The 24,281-nt window shown below is 42.1% G+C and overlaps 1 protein-coding gene across 1 annotated transcript in view; it reads left to right on the top strand.

Moving 5' to 3' along the window:
- Positions 1–24,281, top strand: part of Wwox (WW domain containing oxidoreductase) — an 888,030-nt gene that overhangs the window by 28,952 nt on the left and 834,797 nt on the right. Inside the window, exon 5 of the mRNA XM_051201303.1 lies at positions 21,580–21,686. Coding sequence (XP_051057260.1) covers positions 21,580–21,686 — 107 coding nt within the window. The remainder of the gene's footprint in view (positions 1–21,579; positions 21,687–24,281) is intronic.

Genomic DNA, 24,281 nt, shown 5'->3' with positions numbered 1-24,281 from the left:
TCCATAGCCAGGCTCTTGTGTCATGTATTCGAGGAGAAGAAGTGCTAGTTCCTGGATTCTGAATGAAGCAATCCTGATGCTTTCCAGGAGTTACAGTCATTAGTGACAGTTCAATACACACGTTTGCTTCCATCCCCTTTTTATCCATGAAAATTTATCAACTAGGATTAGAAAAAAAAAAATACATGCTACTGGATGTTTTGAACTCTTTTTTTAATGGATGCTTTTCCAATAAAAATTTATTGGTATGTAATTAATAAGGAATTACTGATTTCAAAATTACACTTTGCTAAACAATGGAATTTTCCTAAATAACTGGCAGGTAATAAAAAAAAAATTCAGTCACTGACAGCTTGTCACGGTTGAATCTAAAACCTAGGGGCAAAATACATATATTCTATGTAGTTTCCATTTCTAGACCCTGAGTTTCTAAATTCTTCCTTATAAAATTTTAAATTTCTTCCTTTTTTGAAAGAGGAGACCACTAATTATTGATTTCCTTAGGAGACCACTAATTATTGATTTCCTTATTTAACAATCACTTAACCAGTTTGATATTCACACTACAGGTAATTAATAAAGTAGCCCCTTTGATGGGCACTATGTGCAATTAATGTAAGGGAATTTGAAGGATTGGCTTTTAGGATGAGGTACACATCAAGGCCTTATTGTCTTCTTCATTAAAGGTAGGTGAGAAACACCCAATCAAGTTTAGACTATGCAACACCTTTAACAGCTTTTAAAAGTGGAAAAGTTACTGTCTTTGTGATTATTCACAGTATTACATGGTGAAAAACTAATGTAAGTATATGGAAAACAAAGATGTGTTTCAGTGTATTAGAACCACTGGAACTCCCCAGCCAATGGGAAAAAAAGACAACATGAACATTCATCAAAACATTGTCCTGTTGAGAGAGAAGCAGTCATGCCATTTTGGCATCCTCACAGTGGTGTTGATGGAATCTTGGTGGTTCAGATTGGATGCGTGTGCATTTAAGTTTCAGGCCTGATGGGGGCCATGCTCCTCTACTGTGGCATGCAGGACTTTCTGTAAAGTTACAATTTGTGAGTAAGTCACTTGAAATGGACTCTTCTATTTGACAATTTTTCCATTGGCGCCAACACTGTTGGGGATGTCAGAGGCTCTGCTTTCCTGATTTCTCATTTAGGCTGATCTGACCAAAGTTGTTCAAATTTCCAGTCATTTAGATAAGATAGAGATCCTGTCACGTTGAAGGAATATTCTTAGGTTATCCATTCACTAAGAAGTGGCCCTATTCAATGTTTGGTATTAAATTTGAATCAAAACACATAGCGCCATGTGACAAGGGTCCTTGCATCAACATTTGGTTGGATTGGAAGCAGAATCAACACATTAGTCATCTTAATTCATTTAGGTTGGCTTTCTTCAGAATTCCAGGATCCAAAATCAACACATTTGTCAACTACATAGAGACTGGGAGGCAGGATGTAGTTTAATACCCAGCCTGCTATGAGAAGCCAGTTGAGTCAGGGGAAGTTGAATGAATGGGGTAAAATAGCATAATATGATTTTGATGCAAATAGGATACTTAAATTTTTTATTTTCCATTTGTTTTAATGAGATTATATGTGTTTTGCATAGAAATTTGTAAATTGTCCAAAATTAAACTTTCTACAATTACTATCTCATATGAGCCCTGAACTTGGCTGTTGTAATTTAAAAAAAAAAAAAAAAATTTAAATCAGAGAAATTCTCTAAGTCAAGGTCACTTTCAGTCTGAGATTGTTCTTACGTTACTTGAGGTCAGTTTAGAACCAAATATTAAAAAGTGCATTGTCTGTTCCTTAGGTCAGCAAACTGCCATGTGACCAAATCTAGCCTTGTGAAGCCTCACCTAACAAAGTATTATTGCATATCAGGATACCTGCTCATTTGCATATCATCTTAAGTTGCTTTCACAGTTTACCATCAGAGTTGGCCAACAAACCCAAGACATTTGCTGTCTGGTTTTCTCTAGAAAACACTTGACTTGCCATCCTGGTGATGCATGCCTGTAATCTCAGCATTGAGGGGGATTGAGGCAGGAGGATTGCTGTGACAAGATCTTTCTGATAAGAATCTCTTCTGTTAATCTTTCAGCACTAAGAAAGTTAGGAGCACTGGCTATTCTTCCAAAAGCCTTGCAAGGGTTTAACTTCCAGCACCCATATAGTGACTCAGAATTTTCTGTAACTCCAGTTCCAAATGATCTCAGGATACATGGATACCAGACCCATTCATGATGCCTAGACATTCATGCATGCAAAACATTCTATGACTACTGCTGCTATTACTACTACCACCACACCAGCAATAATAATAATAAGTTAATTTTTAAGAAAGAAAGCACATCTCACCTAAAGAACTGCTATGCATTTTTAAAAATTTATTTAATAAGACAGACACCTAAAGTTTTCTGTTTCTTTTCTTTGCATTAGCTTGCCAACATGTTCAGAACTCGGATTCCAGTGCTCAAGGGAATGGCCAACTTCAGTCAGGTTCCCAATTGATGAGCTTTTCTTGACAGGGGTACACATTATCCCTTTTAAGAACATCTACTTTTTTGTTAAGAACAACAGCATTGCACTTGATCTTTCTTAGTCTAAAAAGCACAACCTTAGCTGCACTAAACACTGCACATATTGTTGGTTCCCCTGTGACTTGGCAGATGTGTGCACATGAGCCTCTCCCTCATCAAGACAGAATAGGTTTATGTCTCTATAAAAACTCTCTTCCTATTCCCCCCTGGGCTACCACCCCCAGGCCATCACTAAATGCCCAGTAAATTTGAAATTTCCTGTATGTGGGTATTTGTTACACAGTGGGCTTATTTATCTATTAATTATTTTGAGACAGAGTCTCTCTCTGTCTCTGGCAGACCTGCATGCAGCTTGCTGTGTAGATTAGGCGGGCTTTGAACTTTTGGAAATCCTCCTGCTTCTGCCTCTCAAGCCACCCTATCAGCTTCTGTGTTTGCTTGTTTGAGACAGGGTCTCCTATAGCTCAGGCTGGTGTAAGACTCCCTAAGTAGAGGATGACCTTCAACTCCTGATTCTCGTGCTCACACCTCCCAAATGCTGGGATTACATGCCTATACCAACACTTCTGGCTATTTTGTAGTGTTTGAAATATTTCTTAAAAGTCACTGGGGGTATGTCTGACTAATGGCTGAACAGTATAGCTAGTCCACAAACAAGAGATTCATTTCTTTTGTATAGATTTGCTTACTGACTTTTAAATTTTCATGGTAGGATATGAGGTATAACTTCCCATTTTGGAGAAGAGGAAACAGGACTCATAGAAGCTAAATGTGTCCCTTTGCTGGTGCTGATGTAACAAAGTTCTGTCAACTGGGTGGAAATTTACTGTCTTATGGTTCTGGATGCCAGAAATTCAAAACCAAAGTGCTGGCTAGCTAGTCTCCCACAGAAGACATCTATTTACATTCACATGCTATTTGCCCTGTGTGCTGGATCCAAGCTCCTGCTTTTTAGAAGTCACTGGCCAGAATGGAACAGGGCCTCTACTCATGACCTCACTTTAACTGGACTGCCTCTTTTTTGGCCATGTCCTAGTAAGGTGCACTCTGAGGGGATGGGGTAATCTAAGGTCTTCACTATAGGAATATTTTCAAGGAGAGTGTCTCCATTCAACCCATAACTTCTTACCTAGAAAGTGGAGGGGACATGCTTCTAGGTCAAGCTCCTCTGACTCAAAGAGGAACTACTATGTGGACTCTAAGAATCTTGTTTTGTGAGTTCTGTATGGTGTTATGTGCAGTCCCAGCATGTGGGAAGTGGAGGGAGGAGGATATAAATGTCAAGGCCAGCCTTGGCTACAGAGAGAATTCAAGGCCAGCCTGTGCTACACAGGTCTTGCCAAAAACAAACAGACAAGCAATAAAAAACCAAACCTAAGCTAACAAACAGAACAAGAAACAAAGGGGTGAATAAGTCATGACTGCATTTGGTTTCCTATGACTCTAGAAAGCAGATGTGTGCATACCTTCATCTTACTGCTGTGAGATCAAGGAAGCCAGCATTCAGAGAGACAACTCTGAACAGTTTTGCCTGTGAGGAGGCTATAAGGGGTTTGAGTTCAGTATCTTCCCTTCATCTTTTTAGTGTTTCACCTTGGCTTTCCTGAGCCTCTGTTTCTATAAGGTACCATTGGGATGGCACTGTAGACTCACGGCAGTGAGGACTGAAGGGGGTCTGTGATGCAAAAGTCGCATGTCAGTGTGATGGCCAGACAAAGTGTGCTGTCACAGAAGAGGGAAGGTGCCTTTTTGCTTCTATGAGGTCAGGGGTATTAAGGTTTGATTATGTTTAGCTACCATAAGCTCTTGTGTTGAATACTTGGTCTCCAGCCAGTGAAAGTGTTTAGGAGTCTATCTTAGAGAAGTAGTTCACTGTGAGGTGTGTCCTTGGGGACTGCATCTTTATCTGGAATCTGATCCCCCTCCTGTCTTCCATAGCTGGGTAGTTTTGACACATGAACTGCTGCCATGGTATTCTCTCCAAGCCTATGAGTCCCAGAATCTATAGCCTTCTGCAGGGATGAGCCAAAATAAATCTTTTCTGTTCTCCCTTGAATTATTTTTGTTAGGTATTTTATCACTGGTGAGAAAACTTACCAGTTTAAGATGCTCTCAATCTTGAGGGGACAAGTTCCCTGGAACATTTTTTATAACACTAATCACTTGGACTCCCATCTCCAGAGCCTCCGGTTCAGTGGGTTTGGTCCAGGCAAGGGAATCTACATTTCTAACCAGTTCCTGGTGAAGTTGCTATTGTTGCAGGCCCCACACTCTGACTAGGAAGCAAAAGACCTTGGTTTCATGGGTAGGTCTGACCATCAGTTTTCCTAAGAGTCTGAGAAACTCTAAGAAGTAAGGTCTCAGGTGAGAGTCCTCTTGGATTCTCCTCAGTTACTCCTTATTTAGGGATGATGGCTACTTCGATGTTAGTTCCATGGAAACTGAGATCAGAGGCTTAGAGGCTTTCCCCCTTTGGTGTAGAGAAGACCTGGCCAGAAGCTTCTTGTCTTAGTGTGCTAGGACTGCTGTAACAAAGTCACACAGGCTGGATGACTTCTGTTACAGTCTGGAGGTTGGAGATCTAAGATCAAGGTGCAGTCAGGGCTGGTTGTCCCAGGGCCTCTCGCCTTGGCTTGCAGACAGCAACCTGCCTGCACCTTCATATACTCTCCCCCTGTGTACCCTGATCCCTAATGGCGTCCTCTCTTCTGATAGGGACACAACATACCCTATCAGAGTAAGAATCTTCCCCTCTGATTTTAATTACCCATAGTTACCTTTTAGAAAGTCTTTGTCTCCAGTTTCGATCACTCAGAGATTAGGGCTCCAAAGTGTGAATTGTGGAGATGTGATATCTGTCAGCATGACTGGATTGAGGCCCTAGGAGATGAGTTGAGCAGGCCTTTGTGTTTGTAAGAGAGGCTTCTGGCTGAGACAGATCACAACAGTTCTGATTTCATAAGTGGCTTCACTGGTGGATTTGTGTTGTGATGGTTTGGGAATGTAGTGAAAAGTAGAAGGCAGGGCTCTGCTAAGAAAGTACCTTGTCCCTATCTATTCTGCTTTCCCCGCCCCCCCTCTGATTCTTGTTTACTATGATGGGCTACAACCTCTGTGGTCACAGTAGAGATGAAACTGACCATGGAATAAGACCCTTGACATATTCTCCAGCTTAAGAAATTCTTTGCTTTCAGAGAGAGGCATGGTGGTGCCTGCTTGTAATCCTGACATTTGGGAGGCAGGGGCAGGAGGGTCAGGAGTTTAAGGCCAGGCTGGGCTACACAAAACCATGTCTCAAAATATGCTTTTGTGCTTATTGCACTTTCCTTTCTGTATCTGTTTTAGCATGCCAAAGAAAATCAAGTATACTTTACTGGAATGGAGACTCTAAAATGTTTTGTGTTTGCAGTGTAGTCTACATGTTTGAGCTAAATAAGAATGAGTGAGAGTTGAGCATGCTTCCTTCAAGCTATTTAACCAGTGATGGGAAATTTCCATCAGAATCTCCAGGAGTGACCTTCCTCTTGCCTCAGCTCCAGCTGCTGGGAGCTAGCATACCTCCTGGCCAGCCGTTTGAACCAAGTTCCCTGCAAACTGGAATCTTATGTCAGGGCTTTAATGCCTCCACCAGCTCAGAGCACCTCTTTCTCCTTTCCAAATAGAAGTTGAGCCTAATCTCCAATCATCCACATACCTGATGTTGGAAACTTCTACCCAGACTTCTTGGAACAGAGGCAGCAGCTGGATGAGGGGAGCCAAGTGAAAGTGTACAGCTGGCTGAACTTCAAGAATCCAGCAAAATCTGCCTCAGCTAGAAGGTGCTTTGTGTATCACTGAAGTTCATGTCAAGCAGGTGCCTGATCACAGCTAGTGTCGATTGCAAGGCTCCTGAGGAGGATGTAGTTTTAATGTAGTTTTAAAGCTAATGTGTTTCACTAGCGTCTGCTTATGGCCGTCTAAAATAGGATGTTCTCAATCTCAACACTCCTTTTTTTCCTTCAGTGAGCTTAAAAGTAATGGATAATTTCTTTTAACAGTTTCTTGCCTAGCTGGGACCAAGGCACCATAAATCACCAGGTGTGCTGAGGGCTGGGGAGATGGCTCAGTTGTTAGACTGCTTGTTGAATAGGCATGAAGGCCTGGATTCATCCTGGCACCTATGGAATAACTGCATGTCATAAACTTAGCATTGGGGTGGTAGAGAGAGATTCCTTGAGTTCTGCATTTAGGAAGGCACCCTGTTTCAGAAAATAATTGTGGGACGTTATTGAGGAAGAAACCTAACATCAACCCCTGGCCTCTGTGTGTTTGTATTCTCTCTCTCTCTCTCTCTCTCTCTCTCTCTCTCTCTCTCTCTCTCTCTCTCTCTCAGACAATGTATGGCAAAACTGTAATGATCCTGTGGCTTCCTCTGAGTCACTGTCCATGGAAGACGTGATGTAGACTGTTGTCCAGTTCTGAAAGCTAGAGTGACAGCTGCCTTCTACATTATTATGGGTGTGGTTACTTCAAGAAAATGGGTGTGGGGATGGGGACAGCAATGTAGGGCTTTTTTTTGGTAATGTTTCAAGTTGAGTTGTGATAGTGTCAACATTTATGTTTGATAACAACAGAACAAAACTGCAACAGACACCCAGCCAAGACATTAGATTTTACAAACTTCAAAAGTATGTTAAAAACATCATCCAAGACAGTAATCTGGTTATGTAGATTCTTGGAAATATTTTTCAAAACTGACTTCAAGAAAAGAATGGTCTTTTAATTAATTAGGCCTTTTGTCATTACACTCTTTTCTTTCTTTCTTTCTTTCTTTCTTTCTTTCTTTCTTTTTTTCTTTTTTTTTGAGTAAGCACATAATGGGTCAAGAGCACAAACAGTGTAACAGTGGTTGCTTATCTATCTGGGAATACTGAACTTAACCCCTACTTAAAAGAAAAGGTTATGATTGTTGGAAAATGAAGAGTAAATTTAGGCTGGGCTTGATGGGATACACCTTTAATCCCAGCACTCAGGAAGTTTGCTGTAAGTTTGAGGCCAGCCTGGTCTATATAGTAAGTTCAGCCAGCCAGGGCTGTACACCTAGACCCTGTTGCAAAGGAGAAAGAAAAGTGAATACGGACACTTTAAAGGTGAGCTGCAAAAAAGTGTGGAATCATCCCAATATTGTGTTGAGCACTTTAGGAGCAGAAAGAACTTAATTTTCTCAAGAGTATAAGTGATGTACCAAGGTCACTGGAAATTTTTTTAAAAGTGCTTGAATTAGAAGAGTGATTCTGTTTCCAAACTGATGGACTGATGGGTTAGAACAGTAGAGTGGGTTTTCAGTGCTGAGAGCTCCCAGTGTAGTCAGAGTCCTCTCCTCCTCCTTTGTCCCCTACCTATCCTTCTCTTTTCCTCTCCCTACTCCCTAGAGTCCTTCTTTTCATCCCCCACATTATTTAAGCTCTTCTCTCCGAACCATTTCTTAGTGGACAGGTATGGGGATGTCTGTTTGGTTAGAGGCTGGTCACAGTCCCACTGTTCCTTAAGAAAGTTCTAAATGGGACATTTTTAGCAATTCTCTTCCCTTAAGGTGCAGAGACCAGTGTGGAAAGGGAGGTGGGAAGAATGTAAGAGCTGGCGTGGGGCCACCAACCAGCTCCCAAATCATGACACGGAGACTTTTAGTTAGGAATTCTCAGCCTTCTCTTCACTTGTTTTAATCTGTTTCTTTTATCTACATTTTTGCCTCAGGGTTTTTTGTTTGTTTGTTTGTTTTTGTTTTGTTTTGTTTTTTAACCTTTTCTTCCATTCTGTATATCTTGCTTTTCTGTTTCCCCTATGTTTGGCTTCTGGCCCCAGGTGTCTTCTTCTCTTTCTCTCTAGTTCTCTCTTCTCTCTTGTTCTCTGGAGCCTAGATTTCTCCTCCTACTTATTCTCTCTGTCCACCAGCCCTGCCCGTCCCCCTATTGCCTTGCTATTGGGCATTCAGGTTTTTATTACACCAATCAGGTGCCCTAGTCAGGCTAGGTGAAACAGCAACAATTCTTTGCATAATTCAACAAATGCAGCATAAAGAAATGTAAGATACCTTTACACAGTTAAAGTAATATTCTGGAACATTAATAAATGTAACACATCTTTGCCTAGTTAAAGTAATATTCCCCCACACTGAAGGATGGGAGGGGTGCTGTGAAAGGCCTGGATATGACCTGGCTATTGCTTTCATGAACTCACAGATGCTGAGGCTACCTGCGTAAGAGCAAGCCAGCCAGAATGTTGGCATGGGTAAGCTGATCTCCACCCCCCCCTTGTGAAGGAGCTATGGATAGTTTATAGTTTGGGGGAGGGAGAATCAGTCTTTTTTGAGGATGTGGCCACTGGTAGGATTCTCATGCCCCAGTGGATGGCCCCACATCTTTACACATCTGAGAAGTATGGATTAGACTTAGTACATTATAAAGAATAAAATAAAATGTCAAAATCACTGTCTTTGCATGAGCCAGATCTAGACCCCTCATGGCTAATTTCTGCTCTAAATCATCAAAACTCTCAGAAATCTCAGAAAAAAGCAGTGAGGTCTGGGCAGTGAGAGGAAGTCCTCCCCCAACTGCACAGACGGTACAGGCTCAGCAGTACAATCCAGCCTGTGTGTAGACTCTGTTGGGTTCTCCTCTGTCCTTGAAGTTTATGGAAATAAATCCTTCAAAGTGCAAAAGGCAAAGCTTCAGGCCCAATCTTTCCAGTTTGGCATACCAGAAGCACACAAGAATTGAATGTGAATCCAAGTGAGAGAGTGTGGTGTGTATGCGTGTGAGTACGTGCTTGCATGTGTGTGGATATTAAAATAGAAGCTTGAGCTGAAAAGAACATAAACTGTCGACTGAGTGTGAGATCCTCAATCCATGGTGTCTCCAATTATCTTGATGCCACTGAGCCAAAGAAAGCTGTCTTGCTAAGGCAGGGTTCTCAGCATCTAAAAGGCAGGTTTTAAAACATTTTTCATCAGGAGGGCCCTTGTTCTCTTTAATTTTTGTTCTGTTTCTAATTGATTATCCTCAGGCTCTGGAGCATGTTTGTTATGGTGCCACATACACTTTGCTTAAAGAGCAACAAACAACAAGCCACCGTGGAGTTACTGTAACAGGGGGTGGGCAGTGGCCACATGAACTTGATTCAATCAGGATATTCCTTTTAATGTTTGGATTTGAAAGTCTTGAAAAATTAAAGGGGGGGGTGTGCACTCATCCCAGGACACAGTGTTGAGTTCCCATTAGGTTGGAAGAAGGAAGGGGGCTAAATTGAGTCTGAAAAGCCGTTACCTTTCTTGGAAGAATGTACAGAGGGCTTTATTTCTGTGGACCAGTATCCCTCATGGGCCTTACAAACGAACGGTCTCTGCAGTCAGTTGCGAAATGGCACTAATTCTCTGCTCTATGAGGAGATCTGAAAGAGTAGCAAACTTGACAGAATTGGAGGATAGATTCCTCGAAGCAGGAATGTCAGTGTAATGGGGTAGCCAAAGAGGTCACAGTTCTTGGCTTTCACCTGGTGACACAGACGTAGGAAAGGCTTGGAAACATTGCTGACACTGAAGCATGAGCTGTGGGAACCACTCTTCCTGGAGAACAGCAACTGCATAAGTTACTGACTTAAGCTGTCCCAGTGCCAAGCACGTACTCATGTAGTGGTGGGCCAGCGCTGAAGATATCCAGAGGGGGTACATCCAGTTCTTTTACCATATTAAACAGACAGAGGAGGCTCTCTGTGGTGAGAGGACAGTGGGGTGTTCCACAGTGGCTCCTCCTTCCACTGTGAATTCCCATTAAAGCTTCTGCCAGTTGCCCTGCAGTGGCCCATCTTGACTGTCAGCCTTGTTCTCTTGAGAAAGCAGGGCACATCTCTGAGTGTGTCTGTGAGAGTTGTCTTTCAAAAGAACCTCCCAAGTGGGAAGACCTGCCCTGAATGTGGGCAGCACCACTCCATAGGCTGAGGATCTGGATGGGAGAAGTGGGGAGGTGGAAAGCACACTACCAGCAGTGTTCTTTTTCTGACTGCCAGGATGTGAGCTGCCTTGTTCATCTGTGTCCACCCCACCTTGATGGAGTGAAACCTCAGACTGTGAGCTGACATAAATCCTTTCTTGAGTCACTGTCTCAGATGCTTTCTGCAGTGATGCCAAATAACTTGACTCCTATAGACCTTGAAGGGAGGGGAACTCTGTCTTCTTCATTCACAGTATACTTCTGACCAACTATCTGGTTGGTTTCTTTCTATACATGCTGTAAATTTCCAGCTCTTCAGATACCAGCTGGGTATGTTACAATTCATCTATCTAATGGTCCAGAGTTATCACAGGTTCCACAGGTGGAGAGCTGGTGCCATAAACTGCCCTTGCTCCAGAGGCCCAATTCTAAGTCCTGTATTGTTACCTGCACTTCTGACCTACTGGCTACAAATGAAGGGTTCTCCCACACAACCTCTTTCTTGAGCTTGGTATAGTGGCTCACAGAGCTCAGTGGAACATCTTCTTACATCTACATGTTAAAAGTGTGTGGGTTAGTCTCTGTGTATTTACATACTCAGAAGCTAGCTGCACTTTTTACAGAGGCTTCACTGTGCAGGCATGGCCGGGGATATTATTGGATGATTTTGGTGTCAGTCTCTCTATCCTCTCCTCCTTCCTGGAGACATGAGATGTTAAGAGCTTGGGAAGTTGGCGACTCTGAAAATTCCAGCCCTCTAGTAGCATCCCCCAACTTCCAAGACTCACTTCATCAGTATAAACTCAGACATCGTCAGCGTAAACTGTGCATTGTATTAAGCATCACTGAGAGAGAGCCTTCTAGCTCAGGCAATTACCAAGGTCTTGAATAGGGACCACTGTCCTGGTTTGCTTTCCATTGCTATAATAAACACCATGCTCAGAGACAACGTGAGGAGGAAAAGGTTAATTTGGCTTGCAGGTTACAGTCTATCGTGAAAGGAAGCCAAGGCAGGAACTCAAGGAAGGGAGCTGGAGGGAAGAACCAAGCAGAGGCACATTACTTACCAGCTTGCTTCTGCTTACTGACAGCTACTTTTCATATACAGCCCAGGCTAACCTGGTACAGTCCACAGTGGGCTGGGTCCTCTATGAGCCCTAATCAATTATCAATGGAGACATGGTCATCGGCCTGTCTGATGGAGTCAGTTCTTTAAATGAGGTTCCCTCTTCCCATGTGTGTCAAGTTGACTGTCAAGATCAGCCTTTGCAGTGACATAAACCTAACTTTGTATATCACAATGCCACTTACTGCTAGTGACAAGGTGCTCTTGGTAGCTCAGGGTCCAGTTGGTGCTTATGTGTCTCTTCTGAACTTGGGCACATTGCCTGTCAGGACCCCTGGGTTTTATAAGTCCCTAAACCTCTGTGTTCTTTGCTTTCCTCTCGTGTGAAAGGATGACAGCATGTCTAGGGTTTCTTTGAAGAGCGTCTTGGAATCCCTGTGTTGTATAAAGCACTTGGCATGGTGCCCAGTAGATAGTAACTGCCCCGGCTCCTTACAGGGCTGTTTCCACGTCTTCTTTCCAAGTCAGACTGCTTAAAACACCCTTGGAGTTTGAATTGTTTCCTCCCTTTCTCATCTACCTTGATTGCTCTGTATTAAAATTCATAAAGACCTATAAATTATCAATTAGATGTCATTCGGTTGGTTATTTTTAGTTTCCCACTATAACGGGCATACCTGCACGTGTTAAAAATCGAAATGGTATGCATTGTAACATGTACAATAAATCTTCCTTGCTCCCAAATAGTTGCTCTCTCTCTGAGTAATCGGTGTTGGTGCTGTTTACACACATGCCTTCTTTATTTGTGTTGTATTTTGCAAGACATTCTGTACATTAACTTTTTGTGTGTGATGTTGAGTGTTGAACTCAAAACTTGGTGCATTTTAGGCAAGTGTTCTACTACTGAGCTATATTCCTAGCCTGGACAACTTTATCCCCCCAAGTACTGGGGTTTGGAGGTAGAAGTTTATGTATGCTAGGCAAGTGCTCTACTACTAGGCTTCAACCCTTGCTGTCCTGCTTAGTTTTAAAATGCCAACTCAGCACAATCTAGGGGCTCTTGGGAAGAGAGAATTTCCTGGATCAGGTTAGCCCATGGCCATGTCTTCGAGAAATTGTCTTGATTAATGATTGATGTGAGAAGGCCCAACCTACTGTGAGTACCATCTCTAGGCAGGTGGGTCTGGATTGTATAAGAAAGAAAACTGAGGAAGCCCCAGGATGAGCCAGCAGGCAGTGTTCCCTCCCGACTCTGTGGTATATACTCATGTATTTTATGTGGCTGTGCTTGTTTGTGTACATGCACAGAAGCGTGGGGAGGATGTTAGGTAGATCTCCATGACTCTCTACCATATCCCCAAGGCACGGGTCTTTCTCTGTAAACCTGAAGCTGGAGCTAAGCTGTTTTCCATTTAGCCCTGAAGGCAACCCCCATCTCTATCTTTGACAGTGCTGGACTTAGAGGTTAGATGGATATTCACCCAGTGTTTTGCTGGAACCTGAACTCAGGCCCTCATGCCTGCATAACAAGTGCTCTTACTCACTGAGCTATCTTTTTAGCCCCATTACATTCTTTTTAAATGCAGCACAAATATTTTAATCTCTGCATGCCAGTTGTTTGATTCAGCCTAACTGATGGGCAATTAGGTAGATTATGGTTTCTCTGCTTCTTACAAACATTGTAGCATCAAATGTTCTTCCCACAGTTTATGCATGTGTGCAAGTCTATTTGAAGGCTACATCTCCAGTTGTGGAATAGCTGGGACACTGAACATGCCCATTTATCACATAATTTGTCCAGTTGCCTTCAGAAGTATCTAGCCAGTGAACATCCCCCTCCACTTAATACACCAGGTTGTCTGTTAACCCCACACCCTGACAATTCAGGTACTGTTCAACATAGTTGCAATTATAGAGTGTATCTTCATTGGGCCTGTCTGGGACTGTGCTAATTGTGATCTCTGAATATTTTTCTCACCGTGGTTTCTAACCAGGACTGTCACTAGCAGGTCAGATGAGAACTTATTCACCTAGTGCCGTGGCAGCTCTCGCAGCCAGCCTGAGGTCAGTTTTGCCTCTTGAGAGATCTCACACAGTCACTTGCAATTTATTATCTAACACTGCAAAACATTCTGGTGCAGTATTGCCTAAATCATAGAGATACAGTTCGGGGATGTTGGAAAAAAAAAATTCCGAGTGAACCAACCCATTTCCCACCCCTGTGTTCTCATCTCTTAAAGTGGTGTCTTTCTTCTGGTGAGCTACATTGTGAAGGAGGTTGAGAAAGCATTGTACCTTGTAAGGTACCTCTCATTGGCTGTATTTGGTACCTCATTTCCAAAGCAGGGATGGTTTTGACTTATTTTCTCTGGAGAGATTTTATGTTTTGTAATTTCTTAAGAGTTGGTGGTTGTGAGGGTGATGCGTGACTAGAACTCAGAGGTATGCAACTAAAATGATGTAGATAGTAAGTATGATCATGCAAGAATTATGCAGGCATTGTCTTCATCTCTGGGATAATTGTGTATCCCAGAATTCCCTCTGCAGCCTTGGGAGAAGTGGGTTTCAGTAGTCAATGTCATGTCATTATATTTCATTTACAGTAGTTATACCTGTTTAGAAAATGTGGTTCTTAGAGATAATTAAAACTATCAGTTTTTGTTTGTTTATTTGTTTATTTTCGTTACAACCCAAGGCTTGCACATATGAGGCAAGCAGTCTACTGTAAACCCAGGCTAGTGGTTTACTCATACAAAAACTGTATGGGCTGGGGAGATGACCTAGTGGATTAAAGTGTTTGACATGAAAGGGTGGTGATCTACCTGAGTTTGAATTCTTAGAACCTACATAAAAGATGGATGGTACTAAGCATCCACAATCCCAGTACTTTTATGGTAAAATGGGAGGCAGAAACAGGAGAACCTCCAGAAGCTCTTGGGCCAGCTAGTCTTGTGTACACAGTGGTGATCAATAGAGACTCTGCCTCTGAGTAGACCTGTGTCTGTCCTCTGAGGTATGCATGCTCTATTATGTGTGTGCATACTTACCCACATACATCCAAACCAAACAGAAACTTCATGGCTAAATTGTTCCCAAATCTAATGTCACCTGAAAGATGCAGGCTTATCTTCCTGTTCTATAGGTGATGAGGCCCTGTGGGGGTAGATTCTCTAATTTGTTGCTTGGGTCCTAAAAGGTACATCAGTGGTCTGTTCTTGATTTGTGTGTGCATACATTGGGTGTTGCACCACCATTTTTGTTTCCTTTTAATAGCATACAGTTGCAAGTAATGTTTGTCTCCAGTGTTCCACAATTATAAATTAATAATAGCAGCCCATTAGAAATTACTGGTGTCGTAAGTCTCAACTCCTTTGGGCATCTTAATAAAAATGATAATTAAAACCATAATTTACAGTAAATGGGGACACTGCCCAGAACATCCACAATATAGGAGAAATTAAAAATCTCCAACCAGAAAGAATATTCCTGACACCATGGAAGACACTGCCTTGTTCTTTGAGCCCATGTCCATGGCACCTTTTCAGGGCTTGTTGGGTCTGGCTTCCCACCCTGGAGTCTTTTGTGCCCATGGAATCTGTGGGCAGCTCTGTGCTTGCCTATATGGCCACCTGCTCTGAGCACAGACCTTCCCTCCCTCTGCGTTTTCTGTTCATGCAAACAAGTAGCTAGGTTCACCCACATGGCTGGAGAGCCTATAGTACCTCCTGGATGTTCACTCAAGCCTAGATTTAGATAGTTGCCATGCTTTGTAGTTGTTTTCCAAGTGTTTTTCTAATTTATGAATTTAGCCACTCAATGTAGGAGGGGTCTTTGTCCCCACCTTGCAGATCATAGCGTTTCCCTGTCTGTACCTACTTTATTATCTTCCTGGCCACTGCAGAGGCTTTAATTGAATAAAACAACAATAGTAATAAAAACTCGCAGTGTTGCACTCTGTCTAGAGTTTTTCCTCAACATCCTTCTGTCCATTGGTTTGCACAGTTCAGTCTCCATTCTTTTTTCCATATTGTTCCCACGAGACTTTCGTCATTCCTGGCACCTTTTTGTGTGTCTGTTTCTTCCCTATCTCCTTCAGTCCTGATGTAGTTTTTGACCTAGGGTTCCTGCTGCCACATGGTGACACATTCTGATGAATGTAGATGTATGTAAGGTCCCCGATTTGTCCGTCTGCCTATGCTTGCCTTAGCAAAGCTGAGAACCAGTGGGTTTCCCTAGGCATACTGATCTCTTGTTTGGCAGAGTAGAACTTGACATGGCTTCAATAAAATCTCAAGCAGGTCAACAGTAAATGTTCTTTAAGATTTTGAGGTGAGGGAACATAAGTTTTCTTGCTGTTCTGACAAATACCTGACAGGAAGCAACTTAGGGGAGGAGGAGTTTAGTTTGGCTGGTGATCCCAGGGATCACACCTTGCGGCCATGCAGCAAGTTTGTGAATGGCGGCAGGTGGTGATGCAGCAAGGGATGGTCACATTGTGTACATAGTCAGGGAGCAGAGAGAGAGAAATGCTCACATATAGCTTACTTCTCCTTTTTCTTCTTTTCCAGGGTTCTGGCCCAAGGAATAATACCACCCATTGTAGGTTGGGTTGTCACACACCAGTTACTCACTCTAAAAACTCTGTCATAGATATGTCAAAGGTTTGTCTCCTAGGTGATTTTAGACCCTGTCAAATTGACAGTGAATATTAGCCATCACAGAAAGTCATGTTTAGTGTCAGTGCCTGTATATAGCAATTAGGGGGCTGAGGCAAGAGGATCATGAGTTAGAGACCAGCCTTGGCTATGTCAGAAGAACTTGGCTTACAGCAACAACAAAAGACCCAGATGAACCATCCATTTGGGCATGTGGTTCCTACAGTGCCCTTGTGGGAAATGCCAACAGCATGGATGGCAGTTTACTTTGGCTAACCCGAGATGCTCATCTTCACCTGTTTGGTGGTAGCTCCTCAGTCAACTGGCTGTCATCAAGGCGATTAGAGCTCCAGTGCTTTCATCATAGGCTTCTTCAGACCCTGTAGCTAATTCAGTTAGGAAGAAAAGATGGACTAATGTGGGGGGGCAGTGAGAGAGAAGGGGGAGATACTTGGGGATGGGAGGAACGAGAGAATGGAAAGGGTGGCTGAAGACTGAGGCAAATAAAAATGTTTGGGCACTTGATTTGTTCTATAATTAGCCATTTTGCAACTTCTGTCCCAGAGAATGAAAACTAGTATAAGGTAAGGGGACATTTAGTTTTGGGGGTACATTTTCCATCTTAGGTATTTGAATTTAAAACTTAAAACCTGAAACCATGAGGTATTAAACCCCCATTGCCACTTAGCTCTCTTGACTGGATCCCCTGTTGCAGATGCTAGGAGACCTCGCTGCCCATTGTTTAAAAATGTCTTTCGTTATTTATTCTCTTCATATTATTAGCGTTAAATATTCTCTTGCACCCACTGGCCATCTCCTCATGGTTAAGCTGCTGCAATTTAAACATTGTCATGAAGTTAATTTTTTATAAGATGAATCAGGTTATTAAATTTAGTAAACCATTGCCTTCATTATTTTGCACCAACTTTGGCACCATGCAGGATTGGCTTACCACTACTACATTTAGCTAATTAAGCTGGCCATCAGCCGCAGTGTTACGAGCCTGAGGAATGCTGTCCTCATGGGCTTTACCCAGGACTTAGCAGTAGGTAATATTATTAAACTTTTTTTTTTAATTTATAAAACTCTATACTCTGGAGATGTGGTTTGCTATAAACGTGTTATTGTCCTTGCTGTTAAACCATCATCTTTTGAAATATCTCCTGCTTTGTTTTTGCTCCAAAGGCGGTTGTAAAGGATTAGAAAATGGAATTGTCGCCTATAGCTTTGACAAGTCGACTAGCCGTGTGTACAGCTCTGTTTAGATAAAGGGTGATGTAAGGTCCAGAGAATAACTTTACGAGACACAGAGACAGATAGCTTAGCCATAGTTTCAGTCAAGACATTATCTGAGGGGGAGAAGGTACATGCTTGCCTCAGCAGCCTGTTGCTGCCATCACACTGGATGCCCAGCTTTCAGTAATACAAAGTCCTGTGAGTAGGTCATTTTGTCAGGCGAGGCAGCCTGCCTGACTTACTAGGTTTGTTTGGGAAAATAAAAGGTGACAGAAAAGGCTGTGTTTTCTCCCTGTAGATTTCTAAGCAGTGCCATTCTAAACTATAGTGAGTAGTATTTTTATAGGATTTTAATAATTACTCTTTATTTAAAAGCCAGTTACAGGTTTATCAGGGTTGCTCTTCAAAACATGATGGATTATTTCAAAGCGGCACAATATTGTGGTCCCTTAGCAATCTGTATCAGCCATCCACTCCTTAGTGTATCCTTCTGGGGTGCAGAGATGATCAGACAGAGTCAGTTATTTACTGCTAATCTGGAGAGCTGAATGCAACGCTAATACCTGCCTGGCCTTGCATCCATAAATAATATAGTTGTTTTAGTGTGGCACAAACCAGTAATGTCAACACTCAGGAGGTAGAGTCCAGAGAATTGGAATTGGAGGCCAGCCTGGGCTACATACTAAGTTTCAAGCCATCCTAGGTCACATAGGAAGATCTTGTCTCAAACAAAACAAAATGGTTTGTAAGGAATGTATGGAAACTGTATTTGCTATCTACCATGATTTATATTTTAATGCCATTCAATTGAAATATGATTAAAATATTTCTGGTCATGGCATTGACATGAAGATTTAGAAGGGATAGAGGTTTTGCCATTTTCTACAAGATCTTGTGGGTACATCAGGTCTTAGGGTGACAGATGAAGGTGTTATTGTCTCCTGCGTGCTGCCTTCATGTAGGTTGTAGTGTTTCATCTACCATAGCTTCTAAGATGTGGCATTTTAGACGCTGGTTGTTGAGATGGCCCAGTGGGTAGAAGTGCTTGTTGTGCAAACCTGAGTTCAGCCTCAGAACTGAAGTTTGATCTCGAAGCTCACAGTGGAAATAGAGAACTGAGTTCTGGAATCTGTTCTCTGATGTCCACATATATGCATGTGTACCACACCCCCAAATCTGTGCAACAATAATAAATAGAGTAAAATGTTCTCTGATATCTACATACATGTATATTCATATATTCACACACTCAAACACACACACACACACACATAATAAATAGAATGAAACAGTCTCTGATGTCCAATGCATGCACACATACACATATCCATGTAATAATAATTAGAATAAGACATGTATACTTTTTTAAAAATTCATTTTAACTTAGAAAATGTATTGGGCCTGGAGAGGTGTCTTTAGTGGTTAAGATGGCTTTTGCTCTTCCAGAGGGCTATGATTTGGTTCCCAGAACTCTTGTTGGGTGGCTCCAACCACAGGTAACTCCAGATTCATGAGATCTAATGGCCTTGGTGTGCACCACACATGTGCACATATGTACGTGAACATTCATAGTAACAAACGATGTCTATAAAATCTCTATCATTTTGCTGTTTAGAGCAATGACTAGGCATTCAACTCTAGAACTAGATTGACTCTTCCCTTCTCTCTCTTTGTGGCTCTCCATCCTGTGGTATCTTTTTTAGATTTTGACATGTGGATTCAATGTTTTTAAATATGTAGAATTTCAACTTTCCAGTTTATCTTCATGATTTTTTTTCAGTAGTGTTTTCGTAGAAGTTTGCCTTTTAAAACTTAATCTTAAAAATTTATCGCCCTAAAATAGTTGAACATTTCAAAAAATCTTTTCAGGTTTTGTGGGATCTGTAATCCTTTTTTTTTAAATATTTTTAAATTTAGGAAAATATTACTCAAAATTTGAACATGCCTATGTATATGACTGGATGGGTTTGGAGATAAAACCACTATTGCAATTTACAGAGATTTTATTTATTTATATTTTAAAGATTTATTTATTTTTATTTAGGACATAAAGATTTATTTTATTTTTAGTGTATGAGTATCTTGCCTGAATGCATATATGTGTACCGCATATGTGCCTAGTGCCCATGGAACCAGCAGAGAGCATCAGGTCCCTGGAACTGGAATTATCGATAGATGGTTGTGAGTTGCCATGTGGGTGATAGGCACTGAATCTGGGGTCCCTGAAAGGGCAGCCAGTACTGTTAATCCCTGGGCCATCTCTTCAGACCCCATTTATTTACTTTTACATTATGTTTATGTATGTGTGTGAGTGTGGATTTATGAACTTGAGTATATATAGTTGCACACAGAGGTCAGAAGAGGACATTGGATCCCTTGGTCCTGGAGTTACAAGTGTCTGAGCCTTCTGATGTGGATGCTGGGAACTGAACTTAATCCTTTGGAAGAGCAGTAAGTGCTTTCAACTGCTCTCTCTAGCTTCCCTGTCCTGGAAATCTTAACCACAGTACTTCCAGCCATTATTTCTGATACCATCCGTAGTGATCACTTGTGCATTTGCTTCTGTTTTTCTCACTCCTGGCCTTTGTTAACATCTTGTCCTCTTGTATGTCTTACTATTTTAGGTTCTCATTCCAGAGATTTTACAGGAGAATGTGAAATAATTGGAGGGATAACTGAAAGTCTGGATGGTGGCTTCTTCCTTCCTAGAGCATATCATTATCCCTTGCTTTTCAGTTAGATAGGGACAGGCCACTTTAATCCAGTCAGAAACTAAGTGCCTGAGGCTGAGCTTCCTGAAAGGCAGGCCTGTGTTTGGCTCGCCTATGAGGCAGTAGCTCTGGTATGTATGCACTACCATCCTTCTTTGTGGACCCTGGGCTTACATTTATACCTTTCTCTGTCTGTAAGGGTACCACAAGTGTGGCCTGTGTTCTGTCTCTCATCTATTGCCACAGAACTATAATAGGACTTGAGTGATACCCCATTTTCCTGCTATGTGCTGCCCCGCTTTCCCAAATCTTTGCCTTTGGGATTCTCAGTTGTACCTCCTTTTTACCTAGCTTCTCTGAAGCAGAAGATTGTAGCCTGGCTATCCTTTGCTTTACATGTAATACCCACTTATAAGTGACCGCTTACCATGTTTGTCTTTCTGGATCATCCAGAAAAACTCATTCCGATCACTTGTCTTTCTCTGATGATTTCAGAGGACGTGTATGTGCACACCTCTATGTATGTGTGTGTATATGCACATATGCATGCCACTCACATGTGCACATGCTTTCACATATGTATATATACATGTATATGTCTATCTATCTATCTATCTATCTATCTATCTATCTATCTATCCATCCACCTATCATCTATCTGAATATATATGATCACTCGGCAGGTATTCTAGTTGCTTTTACCAGGAAGGTAAGTGGGAGGGCCTAGGACACATAGACAGCCACAATAGCTCGATTTGTAAGTTCTGGAAATACTCATCACAGAGCAGAGCATGGTGGCTTCTCACTAAGCAAAGGGTCTAGTCAGTCATCCTTGGCAGTGAAGTGACTGGCTGTGGCCTGACCTCTTCTTGAACTGGGTCTTCATCTTGAAATTGCTGTATTTGTTGGGCTAGCTATCTCACATCTTGCTGTTGATCTGCTCTGTTAACAGGGCTCTGCTGTGGGTGGGTCACGACCCTTTGTGGGGCGGGGCCAAATGACCCTTTCACAGGGGTCAACTAAGACCATCAGAAAACAAAGATATTTATATTATGATTTATAACAGTAGCAAAATTACAGTTATGAAGTAGCTCTCAACATGGGGAACTATATTAAAGAGTCTCAGCCTTAGGAAGGTTGAGGACCACTGGTCTGAAGTAAGGTATTTTGACTACTATATCACTAAAGCCACAAATACTCCACTGCACAGTTTCACCCTTTGAATGTATCTCCTGACCTGTCCCATGCCCCCTGTCCTCTGGGGCACAGGATCACCTCTGGTTAGGAACCACTCAGTTTTGTCAGTGGTGTCCACTAATGGCCCTTTATGACTCACATGTTTGCACTAGCATTGTTTCTAATGTCAATTTTTTCTTTTAACCACAGGGTTTGAAACTGCTAAGTCCTTTGCCCTCCATGGTGCGCACGTGATCCTGGCTTGTAGGAACATGAGCAGAGCCAGCGAGGCAGTATCCCGCATTCTGGAAGAATGGGTAAGTGCTTGGCCGATTTGTGTTTTAACTGCCAAATGTGTACACCAGGCTGAGCGCGCAGAGGTTTCCGTGCAATGCATGATGTTTAATGTCTTTGTTTTTAAAGTCCTCTTCACGTTGTTTACTTCACGAAGGAAAGGATGAGTGAGACAGTTATTACCCATGTGTTTGTTTATAGTTCCTTGTCAGTGTCATCGGCTTTATTTCTCAGAGATTTGAGAATGTTTACTTACTTAAATCTTTTATGAAGAGACGTAAAGCATAGCCAATGCCCATGAATGAATTGGGATGTGTGTGTGCTTATTCAACATCGGTTTTCTACTTCTGCAGTTGTCTGTCTGTCTGTCGGTTGGTCTGTCTGCCTGTCTAATCTATTTCACTTTTCACAGTTTCATACATGTGTGTTGTGCATATTAGTCATTTTTATTCCCCTATTATCCTTTCTAATCCCTCTTCTTCCTCCTGCGGAGCCCCTTCCTCCCTGTGGGTCCTCTTTGCCTTCATGAAGTTAGGAGGTAAGCTGTGTGGACAGCAGGGGAGTGACCCAGAAGATGGGCCTACCCCTAGAATTCAAGGGATGTCAGAGATTCACAAGGGAGAAAGATGGTAATACCTAGATGAGTCTTCTTTTCCTGCAGAATGAGAAGGGAAAAAAGAAAAAGGTCAAAGTCCTCCTGGGTCCTTGAAAGGTAAACATCCTTAACTATTTCTTGTGCACCCTTCCAGAAAAACGATTTCAAATATAAGCAAACACATGCACATGCTGTCCTGTGCTTTGATTGTCTCACTTAATACACCACAAGATCTTTCTGTGGGGTGTCTAAATAGGCTTTGCTCACTGGGGTACAATTCCTGACAAAAACAGCTCAGGAGGAAAGAGCATTTATTTTGGCTCAGGTTTCAGTCTAGAGTTGACTGGTGGGGAGAAAAGCCATCATGGGAGGAAGGCATGAGGAAGAAAGGCATGCTGGAAGGAGGGAGAGGAAGGGGGGGGGAGAATGGGAAGGAGGGAGGGAAGAGGGGAATGCCATGACTGGGGACAGGGGACTGATTGATAGATTGATTGATTGGGGCTTAAGTGTTTCTCTCTGGGACACCTTATGCCCTAGTGATCTGTTTAATCCACCTGGCCCCCTTCCCAATTTCCAGCACCTGACAACAGTGCCATCAGGTCTGCTTCCATCCACGAAGTCAGAGTCTGTGATCTAGTCATATTCCCCTAAGCTTCACATATATGAACACTGCTGCTTCAAAGAATAAGCCTTCAATACATGAGCCTTTTGGGAGAACACTGCAAGTCATTCTCTGTAATGGTTACATACTATTTCTTTCAGCATGTGCTTAAGCATTTAGTTAATCATTTGGGGAGCAGAGGTTGTTAGTGTCCTTGTGCTATTACAGGTGATACAGTGTCACTCTATCTTCTGCATCAGACTTTCTCATAATTTCATGTGAAACTAGGTCTAACTAACATATGTGAACTTTTTTCAGTATCTGAGTCCATGAGCTTACCCATGGGGCTGAATCTTAGCAGCAAGCTCCTAGATTCACTGAGCTACATAGGTGTTGCTGCATTGTCCATTCCTGTTGATAATGTAGAGAGTTTAAATGGTGTCTCAGAGATGGTCAGCTTCTCAGATTTTGTTGGTTTGAATTCGCTGCGTTTCAAATTGGAATAGTACAATTCCAGTGACTTCAGGATTCTGTAGTTAGCCTACTGGACAAGGATATTAATGTTGAAGCTGGTCTCAAAAGGGAACACCAAAATGAAATTGCTTTTCATCTTTAAATTGATCTTTTTCTTAGATTACACAGGAGCATACTGTTTTATCCCATTTTGATGTCTTATATCTGTCTACCCTCTGTTTTCACCTATCTCTCTATTATCTGTTTATAATCTATTTATATCCATCAGCTATCTCTCACCTGTCAATTATGTATCTATATGATCTACCTGTCTGTCTGTTTGTCTGTCTATCAGTCATCTATTGTGTACCTCTCTTTGATCTATCAGCTATCTATGTTTCTCTTCATTTTTGCTATCAGCTCTCTGTGTTGCCATCTCTCCTTTTTTTCTGGCAGGGTCTCAATGTGTAGCTCAGGCTGGCTTTGAACTCACAGTAGTCACCCTGCCTCTGTCCCTTGAGTTCTGGAATTACAGGAATGACCCCCCCACACACCTGTCTTGATTCCACTACTGTTTGATACACAGAGGCAGAAATTCCTGATCTACCATAATGAGCTGTAGGCTCTTGGGCAAGTCTCTTAATATATCTGGCACATCCTTGATGAAGAAGATGGAATGAGATGATCTCAGAGACCCAGCATTTACTCTCTATTTCTTCCATTTTGGACCATAACTCTGTCCCTGGGAGGCAGCTTCAGATGATGGGAATTAGCACTGGGAACCGAACAGTTCCTTGATAAGAAGTAGCAATCCTAGAGGAATGATTACCCCAAAACATTCAAGTAAAGGACCTGGGAACAAGAAACATTAGTGAAAACTAATGTCTCCCATGTAGTTTCAAACATTGAAATTGCATCATGGAGGGTTTGGACTATGGAAACGCAACCCTTTTGTCATACCTCACTGGT

Source organism: Phodopus roborovskii, unplaced genomic scaffold (assembly GCF_943737965.1).
Source record: "Phodopus roborovskii unplaced genomic scaffold, PHOROB, whole genome shotgun sequence".
Classification (NCBI taxonomy): domain Eukaryota; kingdom Metazoa; phylum Chordata; class Mammalia; order Rodentia; family Cricetidae; genus Phodopus; species Phodopus roborovskii.
The sequence above is the reverse complement of the archived record's forward strand: the minus strand, read 5'-3'. Positions and strand labels throughout refer to the sequence as shown.